Source organism: Myiozetetes cayanensis, unplaced genomic scaffold (assembly GCF_022539395.1).
Source record: "Myiozetetes cayanensis isolate MyiCay16 unplaced genomic scaffold, myiCay2020 scf3, whole genome shotgun sequence".
Taxonomy (NCBI): domain Eukaryota; kingdom Metazoa; phylum Chordata; class Aves; order Passeriformes; family Tyrannidae; genus Myiozetetes; species Myiozetetes cayanensis.
The window spans coordinates 9451162-9473401 of NW_026087521.1; the positions used below are offsets into that span (position 1 = coordinate 9451162).

Here is a 22240-nt window from a genome sequence, read left to right on the forward strand (position 1 = left end):
GATTGTTTCAGGCAGTCCTTGTATCTGCTCTTCGGGCCTCCTCTCTTCTGCTAGAGTTTTGTGCTGAGCAGCAGCTTACCATCACCAACACTATCTTTCAGCAGAAAGATAGTCTGAAGACAACCTGGATGCATCCTAGGTCCAAGCACTGGCACCTCATTGATTATATCTTGGTCCAACAGAGAGATATCCGCGATGTTCGTCACACCCGCATGATGCCTAGTGCAGAATGCCAAACAGATCATTGCCTTGTGCACTGTAAACTTAACCTCCACCTTAAGTTCAAACCTAGAAGGAGACTTCAAGTTAACAGTCTTCAAACTGCTACAGTGAGGGACAGCTTCCAGGCAAATCTTCAATCCAGGCTCGAAGTTCATTCCACAGATCCCTCTCCCGAAGTGCTTTGGCAACTTATTAAAAATAGCCCATTGACTACAACTAAGACAAAAGGAAACCCTTTTTTCATTTTAGTCACTCCATGTGTATCTCACCAAATGCAGAATGGGAACAGCAATAACTAGGTTCCAAGGGAAGGAAATCTGATACAACCTTCCTACTAAGATCTAGATTACCCTGTTGAACCTCCAAAAGCGGTGTCTGTGGCTGGATTGCACAACAGCACCCACCCTTTTGCAGGAATATTGCTAAATAAAATATCAGCAATAACTTCTGAATGTAGCTTTTGTAACTACCTTGTTAATTAGGTAAGATGAGTTAAGTAAGAATGAGATATTGGGGTAGCTTCACTCCACTTGGCTTTTGATTTGTTGTAATTATTCTAATTGCCATCTCATAGTGTCTGTCCTCCCGCTCCAGTGGGTCAGTGAATCATTTTTAGTCTGATAAAGTTGTAAGATACTGGATTTCAGGAGAGTCACATTCTTATGTTTAGAAAAGCACTTACTAGAGTAAGAATGTATCTCACAGGATGAAAAGATGGGGGAAAATTATCTGATTTATGAAATGAAAGAAGAAATATCTATCAATTGATCAATCGATTGATATATAGAGAGGGTTTCAACAAAGAACTGTATCTGTTTAAAGTCAATGAAAGAGATGGAATAAACTAAGTTAAAATAGATTAGGGGCTGAATAGAAGACAGACAAGGTTGTACAAAAATATTGTGTCACTTTATTACAATTTTACGAAAATACATATGTTATTTGTATAAGACTGCTCTAAGAAGTTATAGTTCTTTACAAGTTCAGAACATACCATGGTTTAACATTTATAATTGAGAGTTTTTTCCAGCAAGATTACTGACATTTATGGTTTTCTGTGAGTCGTGTCACAACATCAATATGAGATTTACAATGAGCACTTCTACATTACACTGTGAAATACAACACAGTGATTCTTGAACAAAAAACTTCATTTTCCTTTGAAACTCAGAAGCATAATAACTATACTAGAATGGACACAGAGCCTTCCAAAACCAAACTAACGTCTCCACACAGTGCTACAGTGTTCTTGTGTAGATGTACCAAGACCAGTGATAATTGACTAAATTTTCCATTATGCTTTCTCCTTAAATGGCTGCTGTGATTTAACCCCACCTAGCAACTCAGCCCCACACAGCCGCTCACTCACTCCCCACCACTTGGATGTGGGAGAGAATCTTAAGAGCAAAAGTGAGAAAACAACTCTTGGGTTGAGATAAAGACAGATCAATAGGTAAAGCAAAAGCCACACACATTAGGAAAGCAAAATCAACTCTACGCCAAGCAAAACCACCACAGTGGATGAATTTAAGATGTCCATCAGTTTGTTTTAAGATATCTTTCTTGGTATTCACTGAGCGAATATTTATTATGCTGGACTCCAAGTTTCAATATTAAACTATCCTAAAATTATTGTTGGTTTAACTGCAGTGTCAAAAAACTCAAACAAACAAAAAAACTTCCACTGTGAAAATGCATGCAGCTCTGCTTTCATGACTAGAATTAGGATGAATGTTTTCCTAAAATCTGACAATAACAAGAAAAACATAAACTGCTATATCAAATAGTGAAAGTTTTGCTATGAGATCCAGCATGCTTACTCAAATATAAATAAAAGCAAGGGTGAGAACAAAGTAGCGTTGACTGTCTTGCTGCTGGATGTAGGTCACAAAGTTTTTACAATACAAATTATATCAAATTCAAATATGTAAAACAATTCATTTCACTTGCAATGGGCTGGGTTCTGCATTTCCATCTGGTGCAGACTTCAATAAAAGCTTTTTTTCTCCTGAAATTAGAAATTGAGATCAGGCTGCCTGCACTCTCCAGTCAGTCTTGCACAAGCAAACAGAATGAGAATTAATCAGTAAGATTACCCCCTTCTGTCCTATATAAAACAGACATAAGAAAGATACTACATGCCAGGAACAAAATGGTATTTTAGTATATGGTGTTGATTATCATAGAGCCACAGAACCATAGAATCATTTAGGCTTGAAAAGAACTGTAAGATCATCCAGTTCAACCATTCAAGCATTGTTAAGTCCACTAGTAAACAATGTTCCTAACTGCCACATCTACATATCTTTTAAATATCTTCAGGTATGGTGACTCCACCACTTCTGTGGGCAGCCTGTTTCAGTGCTTGACAACCTCTTCCAGGAAGAAATTTCTTCTAATATCCAATCTAAACCCTTGCTGGTGCAACTTGAGAACATTTTGCCTTATCCTATTGTTTGTTACTCATGAGAAGAGATCAACCTTCATCTGCCTACAAGCTCTTTTCAGGTAGTTGTAGAGATAGGGTCTCCCTGAGCCTTCTTTTCTACAGGCTGAACACTCCCAGCTCCCTCAGCTGCTGCTGCTCAGGTTCTGTTCTTCAGAGTTTTCTCTAGCTTCATTGCTCTTCTTTGGACATCCATACAGACCTTGTCACACTTTTTTACACTATTTCAGCAAGCACATTTTGGCTGAACCCAAGAACATCTGTGGGTTCTGCCTAGCAAAGAACGTGTCACCCCAGTCACAAAGGTGAAATGTACTCAGCATGCTGTTGATCAGGGTTTATTGCCTATAACCCCCTGGCAAAAGACACTTAAGACACTTGGTAACTGTGTGCTATCTATTCACACAAGTGCTGCAATCACTGTATCACTCTATATGTTAAGTCTTAAACTGTCACTGGTTTCAAAAATTTTCTGACAATGTTGATTACTGAAGAGTGAGTTTATATACAGTATAAAACTAGATTATAAAACTTTGATTCTCATTCTAACCTACCATATTTGAGTGTTTTTTTAAAGTAGTTAAGAGACAGAAGGCCTTGCTCTCTTGTCTCTTATGATAGATTTGCAACAGTGTAAATCATTTATGAAAATGTAAAAAAAAATCCAGAAATTGAAATAAAAGAGAGAGGCTTGATCATGAATTAATACCTTTTACTGACAAAATGAACTGAGAGGAAGCCTTTGATACCAATTAAATTTTGTAGTTTTGCAATAGGAATTTTTATTACTGAAATACAGACCACCATGGTCACTTGAAAGTTTCCCAATAATTTCAGTAGAATCATAGAATCACTTAGGTTGGAAAGGATCTTTAACATAGAGTCCAAACATAAAGCTAACCCTGCCAAGTCCACCAAGTAGGTGCAAAGCAAACTTTCTGTAAGATGCCTCATTATATCAATACCTGTCGCTCCTGTGCTCCTTCACAGAAAGGTCTCGGTCAGATATGACAGGCAATAAATTTAGAATGAAGTGAAGTAGGAATAAAGAAAGATTTACTTTCGTTGTTTGTCATTCAAGACTATATTTAAGTGCTTAAAAAAAAGGACTTGTCAGGTGTAACAAATATTTAGGAATCTCAATAAGAATATCTGCAGGACAACATTGCTGTAATATGCTGTACATAGAAGCTATGTATTTAAAATAATGTGACTATGCAAGGAAATAGTTTAATCATCAAATGTAAAGAAATTGCTTGTTTAGGAGGTTTTAATGGCTTTTTAAAATTTCATGATGAAACTACATTTGTACTTTTTTTTTCCTGCATTATGGGAGGATGAAGACATATCAAGAAACTTTATTCTGCTAGTTCTATGTTTTAAGTCAATCACACTTTTTTTAATTGAAGCTAGTGGGAACTCATTTGAGCCCAATTACTCATATCCATATATGGTTTTAGGATGAGATCACCATTTCTAAACATTCTGCATCTTTATTAAATACCTGTCATATTAATGAATTTTTAAGCCATAAATAATTAGGTGAAGCAAAAGGGTGAGTAATTAGTAAATAACACATTGCTCATGGAATAAGTCCTGCTTTCTTTTCTTCCCCATGCTTCAGGATGGCATTGGCTTCCTAAATTTCAGATTCAAAAAAAGGCAAAGAGCTGACTTCCAGCCTCACTTAATTTTGCAGTAACACTTGCAGTAACACTTGTTACTTGAGTCCACTTTTTCTCAAAACTGGGCTCCAGTTTAAGTTTCCTTGTAAATCCTGTAAAGTTTGCAGGCTGATCGTGAGTCGTAGGTCACAGATCTTCCCATGAATGCCATGCCTTGCTCAGCTCCATTTTCCAGCCTTGGCTTTTTCTTCGCACCTCAACCAGCTTGTCTGTAACTGTGTATTTCTTCTCCATGCTGGAGCCACATGTAGACAATTTCTCTCTTTCTTCCATGAATTTCAGTGCACTCCACAGGCATTTGCTTACAGTGTTCACTGTAGGATTAGTTTGCAGAGGGTCTTGTTACACAGTTGTAAATAGCACAGTAGAATGGAAACTTTGAATATTGCTCTATTAAAACATAGAAGTATTTTCTCTAGCATCTTTTTCACTTTTCAGCTATTTTTCAGGATATTAGTACTGATGAAACAGTCACAATCCAGGTCAGTACTAGGTACCCACCCGTTCATTGCACAGTTCCATTGCTAGCCATGTGTCATTGCTGTAGGAATTATTAGCAGCTATTATTATTGCCTTAAGAAGCTCTATAAGCATCAGAAATGTAGGTTTACAGAAAATTATATCAATGATGAAAGAAACATTCCTGTGTAACTCTCTATTTCTCTATTATTTTGCGTTATCATTCTCTGATCTGGTCTGCTGTATGTTATAGTGAAATGGTACATCTGAGTAAGGGTGGTCTAGCTTATTCTCTCACCTCCTGAAACCATTTTCCATGCATGTTTGCATAGTCATTGGTACCCCCACTCACCTAGACCAACACATGTTGGTTGCCCACTCTGGTGGATTCTCCACTGGGATAACACTTGTTTCCCAAGCTCAGTGTCCCTGGGTTGCTGAACAGGCCTCTGGGGGCAACACAGCTGGGAACTGAACATGAACACTTCCTGTTGAGAAGAGATGAAACAGGCATATGCTTGATCCTTCAAGTAAGGAAGGAGCCAGGTAAGGCATTCCCTTTTATTCTGAAGGGGTGTTGGCAGAGTGTTAATCCGTCACTGTGTTGCCTACTGCGAGATGTAGGTCTTTTGAGCCACAACTAAGTGAAGGGCCTTGAGGGGAAGCTGTGTAAGGAGCAGATGAGGTCACTTGGTCTGTTCAGCCTGGAGAAGAGGAGACTGAGGGGAGAGCTCATTGCAGTTACAACTTCCGTGAGAGGGAAAGAGGATGGTCAGTGATCTCTTCTCTGTGGTGACCAGGGACAGGACCCAAGGGAATGGCCTGAAGCTCTGTCAGGGGAGGTTTAGGACGGATATTAGAAAAAGGTTCTTCACCCAGAGGGTGGTTAGGTACTGGAACAGGCTCCTCAGGGAAGTGGTCACAGCACCAAGCCTGACAAGAGTTCAAGCAGTGTTTGAACGATACACTCAGCACATGGTGTGATACTTGGGGAGGGCCCTGTGCAGGGCCAGGAGTTTGACTCGATGATCCTTGAGGGACCCTTACAGCTAAGGATATTCTGTGATTCTGTGACACTGATAATGCTACCCTTAGTGTGGGAGCCCAGGAATAAGGAGATGCCTAAATTATACTCTAAGAAGTAAATTTGTCCTGGTCTTGTGCAACCTGAACTAGTTCACATTTCCCCCCTCTTTCCTCCATGCATTTCTCCAAACCTTTAATCCACTCCCCAACATCTTCTTTTTACCCTAGATCTCATAATTTCTATTAGAATTGAGCCCCTGGTGGTCTAGTGGTAAGGGCGCGGCGCCGAGGCCCGGGTTCGATTCCCGGTCAGGGACACTCCCCGGGCAGGTGGAGCTCGTTAGCCCTTAAAGGCAATCCACCTACGTCCTAAGGACCTCGCTGCCACTGTCCAAGCTCGCTTGGCCCTGGCAGATGAACCTTAGGATTAAAGGGTGGGCTCAGTTCCGCACACACTGTGTCTCACCTAAAAAAAAAAATCCAATGCGCAGGCTGGAAGGTGTAAAGACCTTCCCCGGATCTTCGCTCGCGAAGACTGGCCAGTTTTTTTTTTACATCCTGTGTGAAGCAGAACTTCCATGTCACAGGCCCATGACTCTGCAGTTACCTGTTGTACCCCTGTGGGGAAGCAGAGGTGCTCAGGTGAGCAGTTACAGCTAAATATGCAAAGTGATGCCACTTCGTGTGGCAAAACTGTAAAGTCTATGGAGACCTACAAAAGCTGGGCTAGAGATACTCTTCAGACTGCTTGAGTCTACAGGCTGCAGAATCATTTTAGAGAATGCTATTTTGGACTTACATCCAAACCCTGAATCCTACGTACCTACCGGTAGGTGGATAGGTGAAGACAACTGGGAGTTCTTCCCACCAGCTCCCAAGTGCCAGCTCCAATCCAGAAACAATGTAGATGAGTGACTGCATGCTTTACAGATTGCAACTGAAATATGGTGCTGGCTTTGAGCCCGGGCAATGCGAACACTCAATTCTTCATTTGTGGATCTCAGCTTTGACCCTTTTGCCATCTTTATAAAATAGAGATGAACACTCCTCTGTGTTATAGAAATTGTTGTGAGTTAATACACTCAAGATGATGCGACTCTTAAAACAAAGGATGTAAACCCGACATAAATACTGGATCTGTTCTTTCATTTTCACCTGTGGAACCAATTAAATATATTAAAATATAAATACAGTGCCAGTATTAAATATAAATATGTAAGCATATAAAAAGAAACAAACAAACAAACAAACAACTAGATCGATAAGAAAATAAAATTTGTCACTGAACTTTTAACTGCTTTAGCAAATAAACCAAGAATTATTTCCCTGGATCACTTTCTCCATTTGTACCGAGAATGTATAGTTGCCACAGAGACTGCTGTATGTGAACATGGGTAAAACAGAGGACGGGAGAGGAAATGTGTCCTCCTGGATTTCCATAGGGATCTGAGATAACGATATGGGTTAGCGATGCGGCGGGGCGGGGGCGCAGCCCGAGGACTCCCGGCCGTGACCCCGGGGGCCGCTCCCCAGAGGCTCCAGGGACCTGGCGGGGATGGGACGGGACCCCTCGGAGGGCGGGGGCGGCGGAGCCGAACCCGCGGGGCCGAGCAGCGCTGCTCCCGCCGGCATTTAGAGAAACATCTATAAAACATCTATTTAAAGCAAAGCCCAGACTGGTGGCACATGGGCTGTGCGCGGCTGCTGCTGCTGCCGCCGCCGAGCCTGGCAGGAGGGGGCTGGAATTAGAATAAGGCACGAAGCGGTTTTAAAAATAGCGTGCGGGCTGCGCGGGGCGGGGCGGCGGCTCCGCGGCCCCGGGGCCGCCCGGCCCGGGGAGTTCCTCGGCGCCTTGTATGGAGCGCGGCCGCCACAGGGCCCGGCGCCCGCCCCCGCTCCCCGCCCCGACTTTCCCCGCTGCCGGCAGGGAAAGCAGGAGTCGGCAGCAAGCTGCCCGTCTCCCAACTCTCTCCCCTTCTTCCCTCCTCTCCTTTCAGGAGCCGCCACCCCGCCTGCCTCTCTCTCCACCTCCACCTCCTCTTTCTGCTCTGCAATCAGGGGAATAAATCAGGGAAGGACGCTCACACGCGCACGCAGAGTAGGATCTGTTACAAAAGTAGCGCTGATGGCGGCGGATCAGATGAAGCTGGAGCTGCTGCTGGAGTAGCAGAGAGTGGAGTATCTCTCGCTCTCTTTTCTCTATTTCGCCTCTTTCCCCACTCCACCCACAGATCTCCATCGTTTCTCCTCCTCCTCCCCACCCTCGGCCGCGCTCCCGCTTCTCCGCGCATCTCTGGGCTGCGCCTCCTGCGAGGGGCGGGTGGGGTGGGGGGAGCGGAGGAGGCTTTAAAGAACCACGGCCCCCCCGCACCACCACACACACGATAATTGAATTTATTATTATTGCCGTCTCGCCGACTTGGGAAAGGGGGATCGATCTTCGATCAGGAAGATGGCTGCTGGCTGGCTGCTGGTCTTTAGCCTGACACTTTTCCAGTCCCTGGTGATGAACCACTCCTCGGAGGGACCGTTCCCCTCAGCCACCACGTAAGTCCCGCTGGGGTCCGGGTGTCCGGGGCGGGGGCGCGGCCGGGGCGGGGGCGCTCCTCGGCGCCGGGGACAGCGACATTACAAAGGGAAATCAAGTTAGTCCAGGGGAAAGTGGCGGTAGGGGAAAATTGCAGGATTTCGGCAGCTTTTGCTTAGGAAAGAGTCAGAGTAGCGGAGGGTCCCGTCGGGGCGGGCGCTGCGAGGGGTGAAGCCCCGGTGACGGCCGGCGGCGGGACTTTTGAGGTAAAGGCTTCGCCTGGAAAACCCGCTCCGGAGCGGCTCCCGGCTCCAAATATACCCTGTCAGGTCATCCTTGCCGAGAAGAAAGTTTCGAGTTACAAAGAGTCCGCCCCTTCCTCCCACAGAGGTTATTCCAGCCTGGATGGAGATTTAACACTATTTACAAAAAAAACCAAATCCCCCCTCAAAAAAAAAAACCACCAAAAAAAACAAAAAACCCAAACAAACCCAACCAAACAAAAAAAAGCACAACAAATCCACCAGCAAACTTTCGCAATTTTATTAAAATCCACGCAGAAAGGCGGATTTTGTTGCCGTTCCGCGGCCGGCACGTGAGGCGGGCAGGGCTGGGAGTTCCGAGCCCGAGCTCCGGCTCCCTCCTGACTGGCCGCGCTCCAGCGCATCCACAGGGGCTCCCGGTGCCGCGGGGTCCGGGGGTGCACACGCGTGGGTCCCGCCGAAGGGTCTTTTTTGCCCGCTGAAAGCCACACAACTGAAGAACTGTTCTCTTCAGGCTTGGCCTTGCAGATCGTTGTTTCTCAAAAATACCTTCGCGAGAGCTGAGGGATGCTCTCGGTGCACGCAGCTCAGTGCCTCGCCTGGCCCTGAGATGGAAATCTTTGAAGCACTGCAGAGTTATTAACATGAAAGTGTTGCCCAGAGCAGTGCAAAGATCACATAATAATGATGCAATAAAAGAAAGGCAAAAAGAAGCCGATACATCATATTGGAGATTCGCCAGCAGATCGGGAAAAAAATCCACGACAAAGCACTGTGATCGTGTTTTCTTCCTTTTTCTTCTCTCTCACCTCATTATTTTAATATTCTTTTTGTTTAGTTGTTTTGGGTTTTTTTTTAAAACACTTACCTGAGTCCCCGAATCTGGGTTAAAGCTACCAGTAGGTAACTTTTAAGTGGATGACTCACTTTAACGCATTTTACATAAGAAAAACAGTGCTAATGGTAGTCTTCCCTTATTGTTTAACGCTGGGTAGAATTTATTGCTGCCGTTCATCCAGGGCAGAAGGATGAGTTTACAGCAATTATCAGCAATGCATTTTCACCAATTAGTACTGCTGGTAGGCTGTTATAATTGGATTCAGTTCTCAGTATCGGTTCCATTATGAAAGACTCAAAGGGATGCTAGCTAGCACTGTTATATGAAAGAAAGGAATACAAAGATAAGTGTAGAATAACCACTTAATATCTTCTAAGCTGAAAAAATGCAATCTTTTATTGTAGGGAAAATTATCCTTTAAAATATTTTCCTAATGATCCTTTAAAATATTTCAGTTTATAAAGATGTACCATGTAGAAGCAAGAGCAGCAAAATACAAAGCCCGGGCTTTTTAAGTCATTGCTTTTCTTGTGCTTGAGCTCCTGTATTTATGGTTTCTTATTGAGATGATAAGTTTATCGTGCACAACTAATTACAAATTGTCTTTTACATAGATTTTGCTGGGTTTAAATGAGAAAAAAATATATAACCCAGTGTCTAAAAAGATTATGCATAATTTTAAATAAAAGTCTAGATAGCTTCTTAGGGTAAGATTACGTGATATTTCCATAAAAATTATTTTGTCTCTCTGTCTGTTTTTACTAATTCTTTTCAGAATTTACCTTTACTGCCAACGATGATAATAGAAATTGTCAGCAAGGAAACATATCACTTTAATTATAATGATGATAAAGTAATTCAGAGTATGATGTTAGTCATCAATGTTTCCATGCTCTACACAATCTACTTGCTGTTGGCCCTCTTTTTTTCTCATTATTATTCCATTGAAACATTATAGAATTAATCTATAGTGCCTGTCCAACCTTCATAGTTATGTTTCCCCTTTGAAATGGAATCAAGGTGCAAACAAGTCTTAATTCATTTACAAGGAAGCACAACAGGTTGATGCATAGAGCTGCTTTGCAAAAAGTAATGATGTAACAGGTGAAGGAGAAAACAATTTTTTAATTCTTTTTTAAGCCTTGACAGCAGTGTTTAATTTCCTACTATGGATTACAAATGGGAAAGAACAAAGAGAAGTGACGCAAATGCTTTTAATGTGAAAGATATTATATATTAAGAATACTAAAAATAGGAAAAAACATGGGAGAAGAGAATAAAGGAAAGAAAGGACATGTATAATTGAAGAACTGAAGGTTTGCTGGTGATATGTACTTAGCTACCTGCTTTCTCCCCATTCTTTTCAGTCCTTTTTTCCTCTTAGTTAAAAAGTTGGTCTGAGGAAGCAGTATTTCCCAGTTGTTGTATGAAAAATGTGCATATTTGGGGCTATATAGTTCATGATTTCTTTAACAACTGCTTTTTGTACAATCACTTTTCTTTCAGTCACATATTTCTTCTGCATCAATAAATATTTAAAAATTTGCTTTTACTAAAACATTTAGAAGTCCCTATCACTAATATAGTAATATACAAGCATGAAACATTTTTAGCAAAAAGTGCCAAAGGTTTAAGCAATGCTTGTAGAATCTCAGTAATTTCATTAATTATACTTCTCTGATAAGGCAGGAGGGCTCTGATATATTTACCCAGCAATATATAGAGAATTTCAGGTTTGTCCTGTATGAAATGGGATGGAAGCCTTATTTTTTCATTGAAGATCTGAGCAGGTGGTATAATTGCATTTGTTGTTTCTGGTGTTGGAATATTTCACCGCAAATATTGAAGACTTTTCTTTAATGAACTATTTAAATATAGCAGTAATCATGTCTTGATCTTTAGCTATGAGGCTTAGCTACTGATTGATGCATATTATGTATCATTAAAATGTATAATTTTCATTGTATCAAATACTAAGTATCTATCATATGCTAGTTCAAGATACCATGTTCTTACTTTTAACACAGCAACTCCAAGTCCTTCAGTTATACACACAACACAGCAGATATTTTGCACTTAGATGAGAATATTGTTGTCTATAGTAATCCTGTCGCTTTAACCACACTACTGGTCTCACAGTACACAAAGTACTTCTTTCTTTGTAGCCATATATACTTATTTATCATCACATCTATAAAGGCTTCAGAAAAAAACATACTGTTAAGTATATGTAGTTTGTATGTTTCCTGATAATGATAACACAGGACTCAATTTATTTCTGTTCTTTTCTCTATACTGCATCAAAACAGATAGTCTTGAGTTTAAATATATGTTGTAATTCTTAAGTATCCTTTTGGCACAGCATGTCTTAGCAGTGTTGATATTGTTACTGATAGTGAGTAATGTACTATATAAAGATACACCTACTCCTTTCTGATAATAAATCTGTATGTCTGTTCTTTTTTTTCTCTAATTTTCCTCTGCAATTCTTTTTCTCTTTTTCCCTTTTAATATTTTTTCATCCTCAATCACCTGTTCTGTATGTATATATTAAATTATACATTATACTCCAGACAGATTTGCCACTTAGATAAATTTGTGTGAAACATTATATGGATAAAAACTATATACAGAAGATAAAAATAATATACGTATGAACATATATCTGTACGTATGCAGGCAAACATTTTTAGAAAAGAAGTTGTGTATTCCCATTTTTTACTTACATGAGTCATCCTTACTGTTTTGGTGTCATTAGGACAACTCAGGGAAGTCTGCATGAGTCATATGAATTGGGACTTGCACAACTGGGACATTCATAGTTTTGGTTTCTTCACATGGGCCTAACAAGTGTAGGTCCTGCTGAGAGTGTGGCTGGGCTTGGAATGCAGCGTTGCTTTGATACAGCATTGGTGACCGGAGGTAGAGGGATGACATTTATAATGTGTTCTTTTCATCTGTTTCTACTGTCAGACTTGGGGATTTTGACACATCTTGTATACATATAATCTCATTTTTAGCATAAAATCTGTGATAGAAGAATGCCAGTTTTACTTCTGATGTTAATTAGAAAAGACTGGTGCATTAATGAACAGTAAAATATCAGGTCGTTTCTCATTTGAAAATAGGGGTTTTTTTCCAATCTATTTAAAAATCTTCATTACTAGGAAAAAATGATCTACTGAAGTGTACCTTCATATGAGTGAATTGGAAAGAGAGCCAAAAGATGTAATCTCCTTAGAATCAGGGAAGTGCAATATCACCTCTTAGTGTTTTCTCAGCAGCACATGTCTGAATGCTGAGCATTATGCAAGATGTACAAACCCACTGATATTTTAAAGAGTGTTGCTCCAATCCATTCTTCTGGTAGAAACATACTTAAAATAAGTGTGAAAGAGAAACAGCTTGTTAATTGGTGGTGGGGTTTTTTTGTGTTTTGGTGAGGAGTATTTGCTGTTTCTGGTGTTGTGTTTTTGTTTTGTTTTGTTGTTTTTTTTTTTTAAGTGTCTCTGTACATACTGTGGAGAGAAATGCAAACTATTTGGTCCCACAAAGCATTTTTCTGTTTTACATATTTTATGATGCAAATTGTGAATCAGTATTTTTTTCATTTGTTTGTTTCCCTCTTAGATATTTATGCTGAAGCCTCAGAATTAACAAATTCTATAGATTTACGTTTCATCAAGTACAAAAATTCAGTTGAAAACATCAAAATAGATACTGATCATAAAAGATGAAATTTCATTGAAATAAATCAGCATTGTAGAGGTTCTTGCCATCTTTCATTTTGCAGTGATGCTATTTTCAGAACTGCATTGCTCATACCCTGCAAAATGATTTTATCCAAGAATTCAGCTGCTAGAAAGAGAGCTGGATCTTGGCAGCACATTAGTCTGAAATGTATTCATTGTTAAATAGAAGGCCGGTTGTACAGATCTTAAAAATATTTATCTAGCAGGGCATTTTAAATTGATGGAAGCATGGTCAAATTCTTATAGCTTTAATCTTTTGTAACAAAGAAACAAATCAGACTATAGTTGCCCATTGGTAACTGTGATCTGACATGTTTGTGCCTTGACCCTTTCTTGTCTTCTGCGAAAATCCCGTATCCAAGGTAGTGTTGTTATCTTCTGGATGAATATTTGACAGGAATTGCAGTTTAGACGCATTTTAGAGGAGAAAAAGGACTCATTATCTCTGTTGCTGACCATAGTAGAAGCAGAATTAAGGCCCAGACTGTTTTGTACTTCTTTGCAGCAATACCTGGACTTTTGATCCTGGTTTACTTGGGGTGCATGTTGTGTGTAGAGTGCTTATAAAGTCCTTTGTGACAAAAGCTGGTATTATGGGCTGCAGAAAATGTTGTTTTCTAGTGCCTTGTTAATGAATCTACTTTAATAGAAGAAAACATATACCAGAACACAACAATGGAATAAAATTATTGGACTATGGCTATAATTTGGTAAAGACAGATGCCATAATTCATTTATGTCTTTCACAATGTTGAATTAGACTTCTTGATACAAAGAATGACAGCTCAGTGTCCTCAGTGTTCCAGTAAAACACAGTTAGCATCTTGAAAATGCACAGAATATAAGAATTACAAAATAAAACCTGCATTTCTGCCCCCAGCCCTGGGCAGCACCTGTGTGTTCTGTCTTAGATCACTCTTAGCCCATTCTTGCATCAGCTTTTTCATTCCACCTACAGCAGCTGCAAGGCAGGTATCAATGAATACCTAAATAATTTGAATTTGAGATTACAGCTCTGATTTATCTCTCATGTTAAATCTATTAAATAGCCTGATCCCACTCAACTTTCCTCAAGCATGTTCTGTAGGATCAGATCAAGAGCTGAATTTTGCATCAGCTGTACCATTGCTTACTGTAGCAAACTGGTCACTACTATTAGAGGGAGTCATGATTCTCCTTTTTCTCCTGATTTCCAATGGTAAAAGAAGGTTTTGTTTAGAGAATAATAATAAAGGAGAATATTCAATATTGTTTACAGATTTTTATCTTTATGTCATGCAGTCCTGTGTAATGCACACAGTAGTGATACAGGAGCGTCTCACATTTAAGGTGGAAATATGTAACACTGATAGTGAAATTACTGTCAACTGCATTGATACTTCAGTGATCTTCATGGGTTGGATATTCTCAGTTTAGGGCCAGGCTATGGAGCTTGTACCCTAAAATTAAAAAGTTCCATTGATATTCTTAGAAAAAAAAAATCAGTATGAGGCAAGATTTCCAAAATATACCTCAGAACTTTTTAATAGCTAAAAATTAATAGTGTATGCCTGTGGCTATTCAGCTCAAGAGGGATTTGTCTTTTGCTTCTCCACTGCTTTCCAAACTAATTTTTGACCTACTCTACTTCTAGGCAAACTTAATGTTTCACACCTTCCTTCCAGACTTAATAAGATTTCAGGGTGAAATGTAAAAACAGACTCTTTTTCACAAGCACCCTGTGACAAGATTATGGTTCACTGTTTGGGAATGTTACTCTAATAATGTCAGAGAAAGGACCACAGTTTTTGCTTAGTCCCTCCTTATAACACCTTTCTCTGCAGGCCAACAGCAAACTGATGACAAAGAGTGAATTTCTGTTCCTTGCATAATTTTTTTGCTATTTATTTACAAATATTCTAACAAGTTTATGAAAAAGATTGACATTATTTTGCGTCAACAAATCAGCAAGCTTTTGCAGTTAATTACAGTAATTCAAAATCAGACTTTTTTTTTTTTCCTAATCTGAGGCAGGCCTGAAATAACCATAGAATATGAAGTTAAAATATTGGTGACTATTATAAAAAGTGTTTTATTGGATTTTTATCCTCTCTTTAAATTACATTCCCCCTCTCTCTCATTTGAGAGTTGGCCAGGGTAAGAAGTATAGTCTGACTTTGTAGCAGATTTTCTAGATAGTGATTTAAACATTTTCCTTGTTTGAAATTTGCTTGGTTTCTCCAGAGCCATGAATGTTGAGCCAGGAATGCAGACAGAGAGGATTTAAAAAAAAAAAGTTTATGTCATTTAGCTCATATGGACTAAGAATAATTTTTGCACAGCCTTCATTATCTGCACCATGTAGGTATATATTGGATCAGTGGTCCTTTTTTCAGCCCTCATGCATATAAAACTTCAGTTGAAATCTATGAGCGAAGTTATTCAAATTTATCCATTATAATAAATCTGATTCACTTTTGACCTGATTTGAGAAGTAAGTAAGAACACAGAGGAGTTGCTGAGTCCACAGTCTAGTTTTTGTAGCTATTAGATGATAAATTATGTTAATTTTTATTTAAAGAAGAAAAGCTAGACTTGAATCATTGAGCCAATATTCTAAATGAAGTGCTCCTATTTTCCCTGTGCAGCTTCCCACTAGACTGGTCTAAAAACTTAAAATGTTCCCCAGCAATATCTCTCCCTCCCTTCTCTTTACTGGGATTTTTATTATATTTTGATAAACATGGACTAAATCTTCTTTCAAATAGGCATAAAAATAAACTTATAGAAATTCTGTGAGTAAGGGTGGCAGTATTAAGACCTAAATCAAGGTATGCCATTTTTCTCAGTTGTCACTTTTAATACCGTGCTGCATTTTTCTTTATGCACTAAGGTAGTCTTAAACAAACCGGTAAAGGGGCAGTTTTCTTCATTCTTGAATTGAGCAGAAATTTGCCACAGTAGGCTTGTGTTGTCTCTTGATTAGAAATCGAAACCTTTTCCATAGGAGGAAACCGAGTCATGAGAGCTGTTACGTCTTAGATTATTAAGTGAAACATTTTGCAGTCTGAAATGGATGATTAGTGTTATCAATACCATAGGAAGGAGGAGAGTAATGAAAAAGAGATGATAGGAAGTATGAATTACAAAGTTAGGGTTTTTACTACTCCTTCCTTGACTCCTACAAGTGAATAACTTAATCTGCACATGTAGATCCAATGTCCCATTAGTCTAGTCAAAATGCTGAGGGATAAGTTCAACAGTGCATTAAAAGACAACTTTTGGTTGATGATATTCTAATATGGACAAGTGGTGGGAAAAATGGTTTATTTTGGCTGAACGAACCCTCACAGTAATAACTTTACCCCAGTGTTGATTAGAGTAGTCTATTTGGTAGAAATCTCCTGGATCCCAAACAGAGCCCTATGCTGGGTGGCAATGTTATCTGCCTTGCATTATTTCATAAATTTTGTACCTTAGTTTTCCATAGTAATTTCTCTCAGTAAAGTAGGAAAATGTAGGATCTTACCATTTAGTCGGGCAAGGGTTTATTGTCAAGATTAATTTGATAGCTAATACCTCTAACGCTCTCTGTAGTTGAAAAGTGTTGTTAAGATGTTAAACCTAGTTTATTGAGATGTGTGTTTGCTATATTCCCACTTTACTTCAGAAACATGCAAGACCAAATTTTTCCTGGATGGATAATATCTCTGGTTTACCTAGTTCTCAAAGTGGTATTTTCATAGAATCTTCGTAGAAGAGGTACCACCATATCAGCTTCTTTTGGTGACTTGTAATCTGGGGAGCTTGAAGAAGTGAATCCCCATGATCTGTACTTCTTGGATGTACACAGATTGCAAGATATAAGCTTAACAGCATTTTTAGAAACTAGCAGGAGTCAGCAAAAATTTGCAGACAGTGTTGTGAGGAGAAGCCAGCAGATGACTCATGCCAGTGCTGCATGCTGGTTGTGCTCCTTTGCCACACTTAGATCATGGTTCTTTTCATTGTTGAAAGCACTTGGAGCTGTAGGTGCAGAGAAAATCTGAAATTTGTACTGTGACTATTTAGTTATTAGAAGATGGGCAATAGTGGGCTCAGGACACTTGAGTTCATTAACCTGATCTGTTGCTTTTGCAGCACAGGCTGCTGCTGGTTTTATTCCTTCTGTTCCCATTTCTAAAATGGGAATGACACCCGAATTGTCATTCTGCTTGAATCAATGTGTTGAGTATTGCAAGGTGTCCTGCTTCTGTAAGAAAGATGGTGATAAAAGTACATATTTATTTCTGTTTATAGACTAGTAGCAGGTCTGAGATGATCATCAGCAATCACTAATTACATGATGATTACCAACACTCTATAAGATTTCAAGCAGCAGTAACATAGTTTTCATTGCAATTATTTTGGCTTACCACAAACAGTAGCATTTTGTTGTATTTACCAAGATGCTTCTGTTGCCTTAGCATCTTCTTGGTTAGACTTTTTATCTGTTGGGAATATATTTTAGATTATGTGGTAGATATATAAGCTGGGACAGAATCACTTATACGTGCAGGAACATGTCTTAGGGAGATTTCACTGTAACATACACATGTGGAAAAGGTTTGTGGTAACTGAAGGCAGAATCTGGTCTCTTTTGACTGATTATAAGTACATGAAGGATTTGTGCATGACTAAGAGTATGTCTGAGGATATACTGTTTGGAAACGGTTGGGTACCCAATTTCATCCTTTGCACCAGTGTAATTTCAGCATAATGAGTATCAGTCCTGTATCATTTAAATCCCAAGTGCAAGGATGAATCCACATAAAATAATTTCTGATTAAACACATACAGGTTTCATTGCGATGGAATGAGTCATCACTGTCAAGGCCTGATTGCAGAAATTACATAAAATAAAATGTAATACATGATTGTATTAGGCTTTGCAGAGGGGAATAGTAAAATATCACAGAGAAACCATGTGTGATATCAGATGTGGTCATTTGTCTTCCTTTTAAATTATAAGCTCTGACACCACTTCATTGTCTGTGCCTCAGTGAGCAAGTGTCCATGTAAAAAAGAACTTCTTTAAGTGCCGGAAGGCATTGAAAAATGTTCCTCCAGATTAGGAGCAAACACAATTTTATTACATAAAAGTGTGGAATTGTAAGGAAGAAATACTTTCCTTTTCAAAGTACTGCAATGTCTAATAATGTGCAGGATAACTGTAAGTGGCTCTTACAAATTTACTTAGTTGTGGTTTGGTTTTGTTTGTGTTTTGTTTGTTTGTTTGTTTGTTTTGTTTTGTTGTTTTTTTTTTTTTTTTTTCCTTCTTTAGCAATTAGCTCTAGAGTTCAATTTGGAATGGTAGGAATTATATAAGTATTTTAATTTAACCCCTCACTTTGCACAACTGAGTAATTAATTCATCTTTGGGTACGAAGTCTTGATTTTTCAGGTGATTGGGGTTAAAATCAGCAAGAAATTTATGGACAAACTTTATAGTTGTTTCCAGTGAAGCTGGATTTACTCTGAAAGACAATATTTGTACTTTATGGGGACATGAGGTGAAATTCTGATGTGATAGCTTCGTTGCTATTAGAAGCACTTGGCCAGTGTCTTTACTCATTTGCTATATAAATGTTCCTTCTATAGACACACTCTCCCAGTGTGTAAAATTAGGATTAAAAGCACCCATCACTTCCTCGCATGGATGGTGAGAAATACAGTTAACAAATGACCATAAAGAATATTGTAGTGGATCTATAGAACAATAATTTACTTGCAGGTATTTTGCTGATAGAGATTTTTCCTTTCATAACTCCATTTATTGATAGAATAAAATACGTTTATGGCCTGCAACACAGTTTTGCAAAAACATACTCAGTTATTCTTGTAGATATCTGTGCTTCTACAAACACTTTATATAATCATTAGCGATGCTTTCAGCTTTGCAAACACAGGTTAAACACCGATGATTAAATATTTTGTTCCACACATCTAATTACCTTGGGCTCTATTTCCTTTTAGTGAATAGCGTTCTACTCTACAATTGTCCCATTACTCTCTGTGGGAATAATGTGTTTATAGAATGAAATGATGATCCATCTTTTAAAAACTCTAAGTTAAAAGTAAGTTATCAAATTGTAAAGCATAAACACGTGAAAAGTAGGAACCGCAAGGTAGGAAATTGCCTTAAGCCTTAAATTGATTTACTTGTACTATTTTCATTGTGATCCTGTCTTCAGTTAAAAAAACAACCTTTTTTGTTCTGCTGGAAACACATTTAGTTGAGAACAGGAAACAGATATACAAGGGCAGAATTATGCTTACATATTAAAATGCAGATGAATTCTTATCTTGCTTATTTGACCTTACAGGTTTTTATGAATTAGACTTAATAAGATTGTTTTTTCCTATAGCTAATTATTCAAAATGCAGCTCCACTGCAAGACTAACATGACAGGTGGATTTTGTGGATAACTTTGGTAAAGCTGCAAAGGACATACCTTGTGTTTAAGCAATGAAAACTTAGTAATAACTTCCACAACATGGAGAAAGTGCAGAAACATCTGCCTTTGGGAATTGAGTAAGCTATTAGCCAAAAGCTATTGTTTGAACCCAAAAGCTATAGCAAAGATATCCTATACAAAGAGATGTTTTGAGGTGTTCAGATGTTTGGTATTGCAAGGATCTTGTTTCACTGCAGGAAGAGAAGTACCTTGTCGATGCTGGGTTTTTTATGCTGTGCGACTTCAGTAATTGGTACAGCCAATTCATACTGGGCAGGAATTGTTTCTTAGCTGGGATTTTTGCTGAAAATTAACAACCATGAAATATCAGTATTCTACCACAGAAGTACTAACCATTCTAGTTATTTATGTGGGTAAAAATTCATGCTTCTTGTGGGTCTAGCTCTGTATTTAATCGTGTAGTGATTTTGGGAGCAACCATATCCAAATTTAAGAGATTTCAATCCTTGACATTTTAGATTTCTGGTGTATCAGATCCAAATTACATACACTGACACTTAAGGATGTGCATGTGGATAGAATTTAAGGCTTTCTTAGGTCTTAATGGCCTAAATAGATAATCTGCAAACTGGGATCATCTGCAAAATTCAAAGATTGCTTAAAATAAAGTTGTTTTTTTGTTTACATGCAGTGAAACATCCCTACAATATCTGCAAAGTAATAAAACATTTTTTCTTCTTTTTTTGTTTTATAACAAAACCAAAAAGCCCAACCAACCAAAAAAACCCCCACAAACTTGCAGTGTTGTAAATGTGTTTTACTCCAAAGTTCTTAAATAAATCTATAGTAGGCAAATCTACACTGTATGAGGTACACAGTTTTGTTTGTTGCTGTGGAATAGAGCGTCTAATTCAACAGTAATTTAGATAGATTGAGTTTGTGGTTTGTTACTATGTGATTTGACACGGACACACACCCTCCATGTGACATTTCTTTCACCTGGGAAAATTGGATAATGAACTAATGAAGGCTTTCTTGGCTTGTAATGCTGTCTGTTTTCATAATGGAGCAATTACACAATCTTTTTAGCACTCAAAGTCTATCTAAACAAAATCAATGCAAAAATAAGGGCTATTTACAGTGAAGTGTCCTTATTTTACATTGTTTGTGTAGTTCTCTGAGAGTCTGAAATGATACTGAAATGATACAGTAAAAAAAAAAGTCTCAGAAGCTTTAAAACCAGCAGTTTAATGGCCACCTGATTTTCCTCTCAGCTGAAGTAAATTACTGCTACTTGTCTGCCTCCACACAAATGTAATGCCGTATTGTTATGCTTACTTTTTTTTAGAAGGAAACCTCATTCTATGCATCCCAAAACTAGACTTGATTTCAATTTACATGATTTCAAAGTTGTAAGTTAGGACTGGATTAAAGCTTCCAAACTGTTTATTTACATTAAAAAGCAGGAAGTTTGGGATCGTAATTTTTTCTATTCTTACCCAGTTTTCTTCTTCATCTGTGAATTCTTCAAAAGGGTATAGAGAATTGTTAGGACAATCCTTTCAAAATATAATATGCTGTGTAAGTGCTGATTTGGCTACATATCAGGGAAGAATAAAGGTCTGAATTTTTATTGCTATTAGAATTATGGTAAAGATGAAGGTCTATTCATGCTATCAGGTACTTCACAATCTACAAATTAAGGTAGGGAAAATTCAGATTAAATATATACAACTAGGTAGCTTGTGGATCCATTCCCTAAAAGCTTTTGTGGTGCTTCTGAACTGTTAAGCTTCTAAATTTGTACTGAAGAGAAATCTGAAAGAGTAAAAACTCTCTCCTGTATTACTTGGGACCTGGACAGTACTTTTTCCATTTCCCAACCTTTTTCTTTTCAATTTACTGTGTTATTAAAAAGGAAAAATCTGTTAATGAAATTAAGCTTGGCCTTTTCTGTTCTCATGCCACGGGACAAAATAATGCTAAAGCTCCATGAAAATAGTCTGTAATTCCTATTTTTTTGTGTGGTGGTTAAAACAATTTCAAAAAGTCAGAAAATATGTACAGAAAATAATCTGTTGTATCATTTATTATAATTCTGATGCATTTCTGAATAGAATTTCTAATATGGCTGAATTTACCTGAATAGAATTTCTAATATGGCTGAATTAAATTTAACATGTGTGACTGATGGAATATCTCAGACCAGGCATCTCAAACAGCAGCACTGCATACATCATATATGTGTGTGTCTCTGCTCTTTTTAACATAGTACTTGAAATCTCCAGTCAAGAAACAGACCCCATATTGTTACAGATTCTATGTGACCAAAGCTTATGAGGCAGAGATCCTCAGACAGAAATTTTGGCATGGAAACAGCATCCATAGTAATGATAAAGCAATATAGTTTATGTCTCCTGAGAGTTTTTCCTAATAATACCTGTAGGGGAACAAGTAATAGCAGGGGTAATGTTATGTATATTAATGTGTGTGTGCCTCTAACATGATGCAAGACAGCCAGATCGTTCTATAAATTTTTCTCTGTGTTTATTGTTGTATCAATATAGGACAGACACGATTTAGTA

General features: G+C 38.5%; 1 protein-coding gene and 1 long non-coding RNA gene across 7 annotated transcripts in view; one reads left to right on the forward strand and one right to left on the reverse strand.

Moving 5' to 3' along the window:
• Positions 1–1130: 1130 nt before the first annotated feature.
• LOC126645262 (uncharacterized) lies at positions 1131–8126 on the reverse strand. Of its 2 annotated transcripts, none has more exons than XR_007630106.1 (4): positions 7924–8126; positions 6666–6993; positions 5165–5300; positions 1131–4667 (listed from the first exon to the last, which is right to left on the reverse strand). It is a non-coding gene; the product is annotated as an uncharacterized LOC126645262 (long non-coding RNA). The 2 variants fall into 2 exon arrangements; XR_007630105.1 differs by having other exon boundaries at positions 5165–6456.
• The window catches only part of CACNA2D1 (calcium voltage-gated channel auxiliary subunit alpha2delta 1), an 843568-nt gene continuing 829405 nt past the window's right edge, over positions 8078–22240 (forward strand). For all 5 annotated transcript variants that reach the window (XR_007630104.1, XM_050325466.1, XM_050325463.1 and 2 more), the window contains exon 1: positions 8078–8385. Coding sequence is in view for 4 of the 5 variants with exons in the window: in XM_050325466.1 (XP_050181423.1) it covers positions 8291–8385 (95 nt within the window). In the remaining variant the exon portion in view is untranslated. The remainder of the gene's footprint in view (positions 8386–22240) is intronic.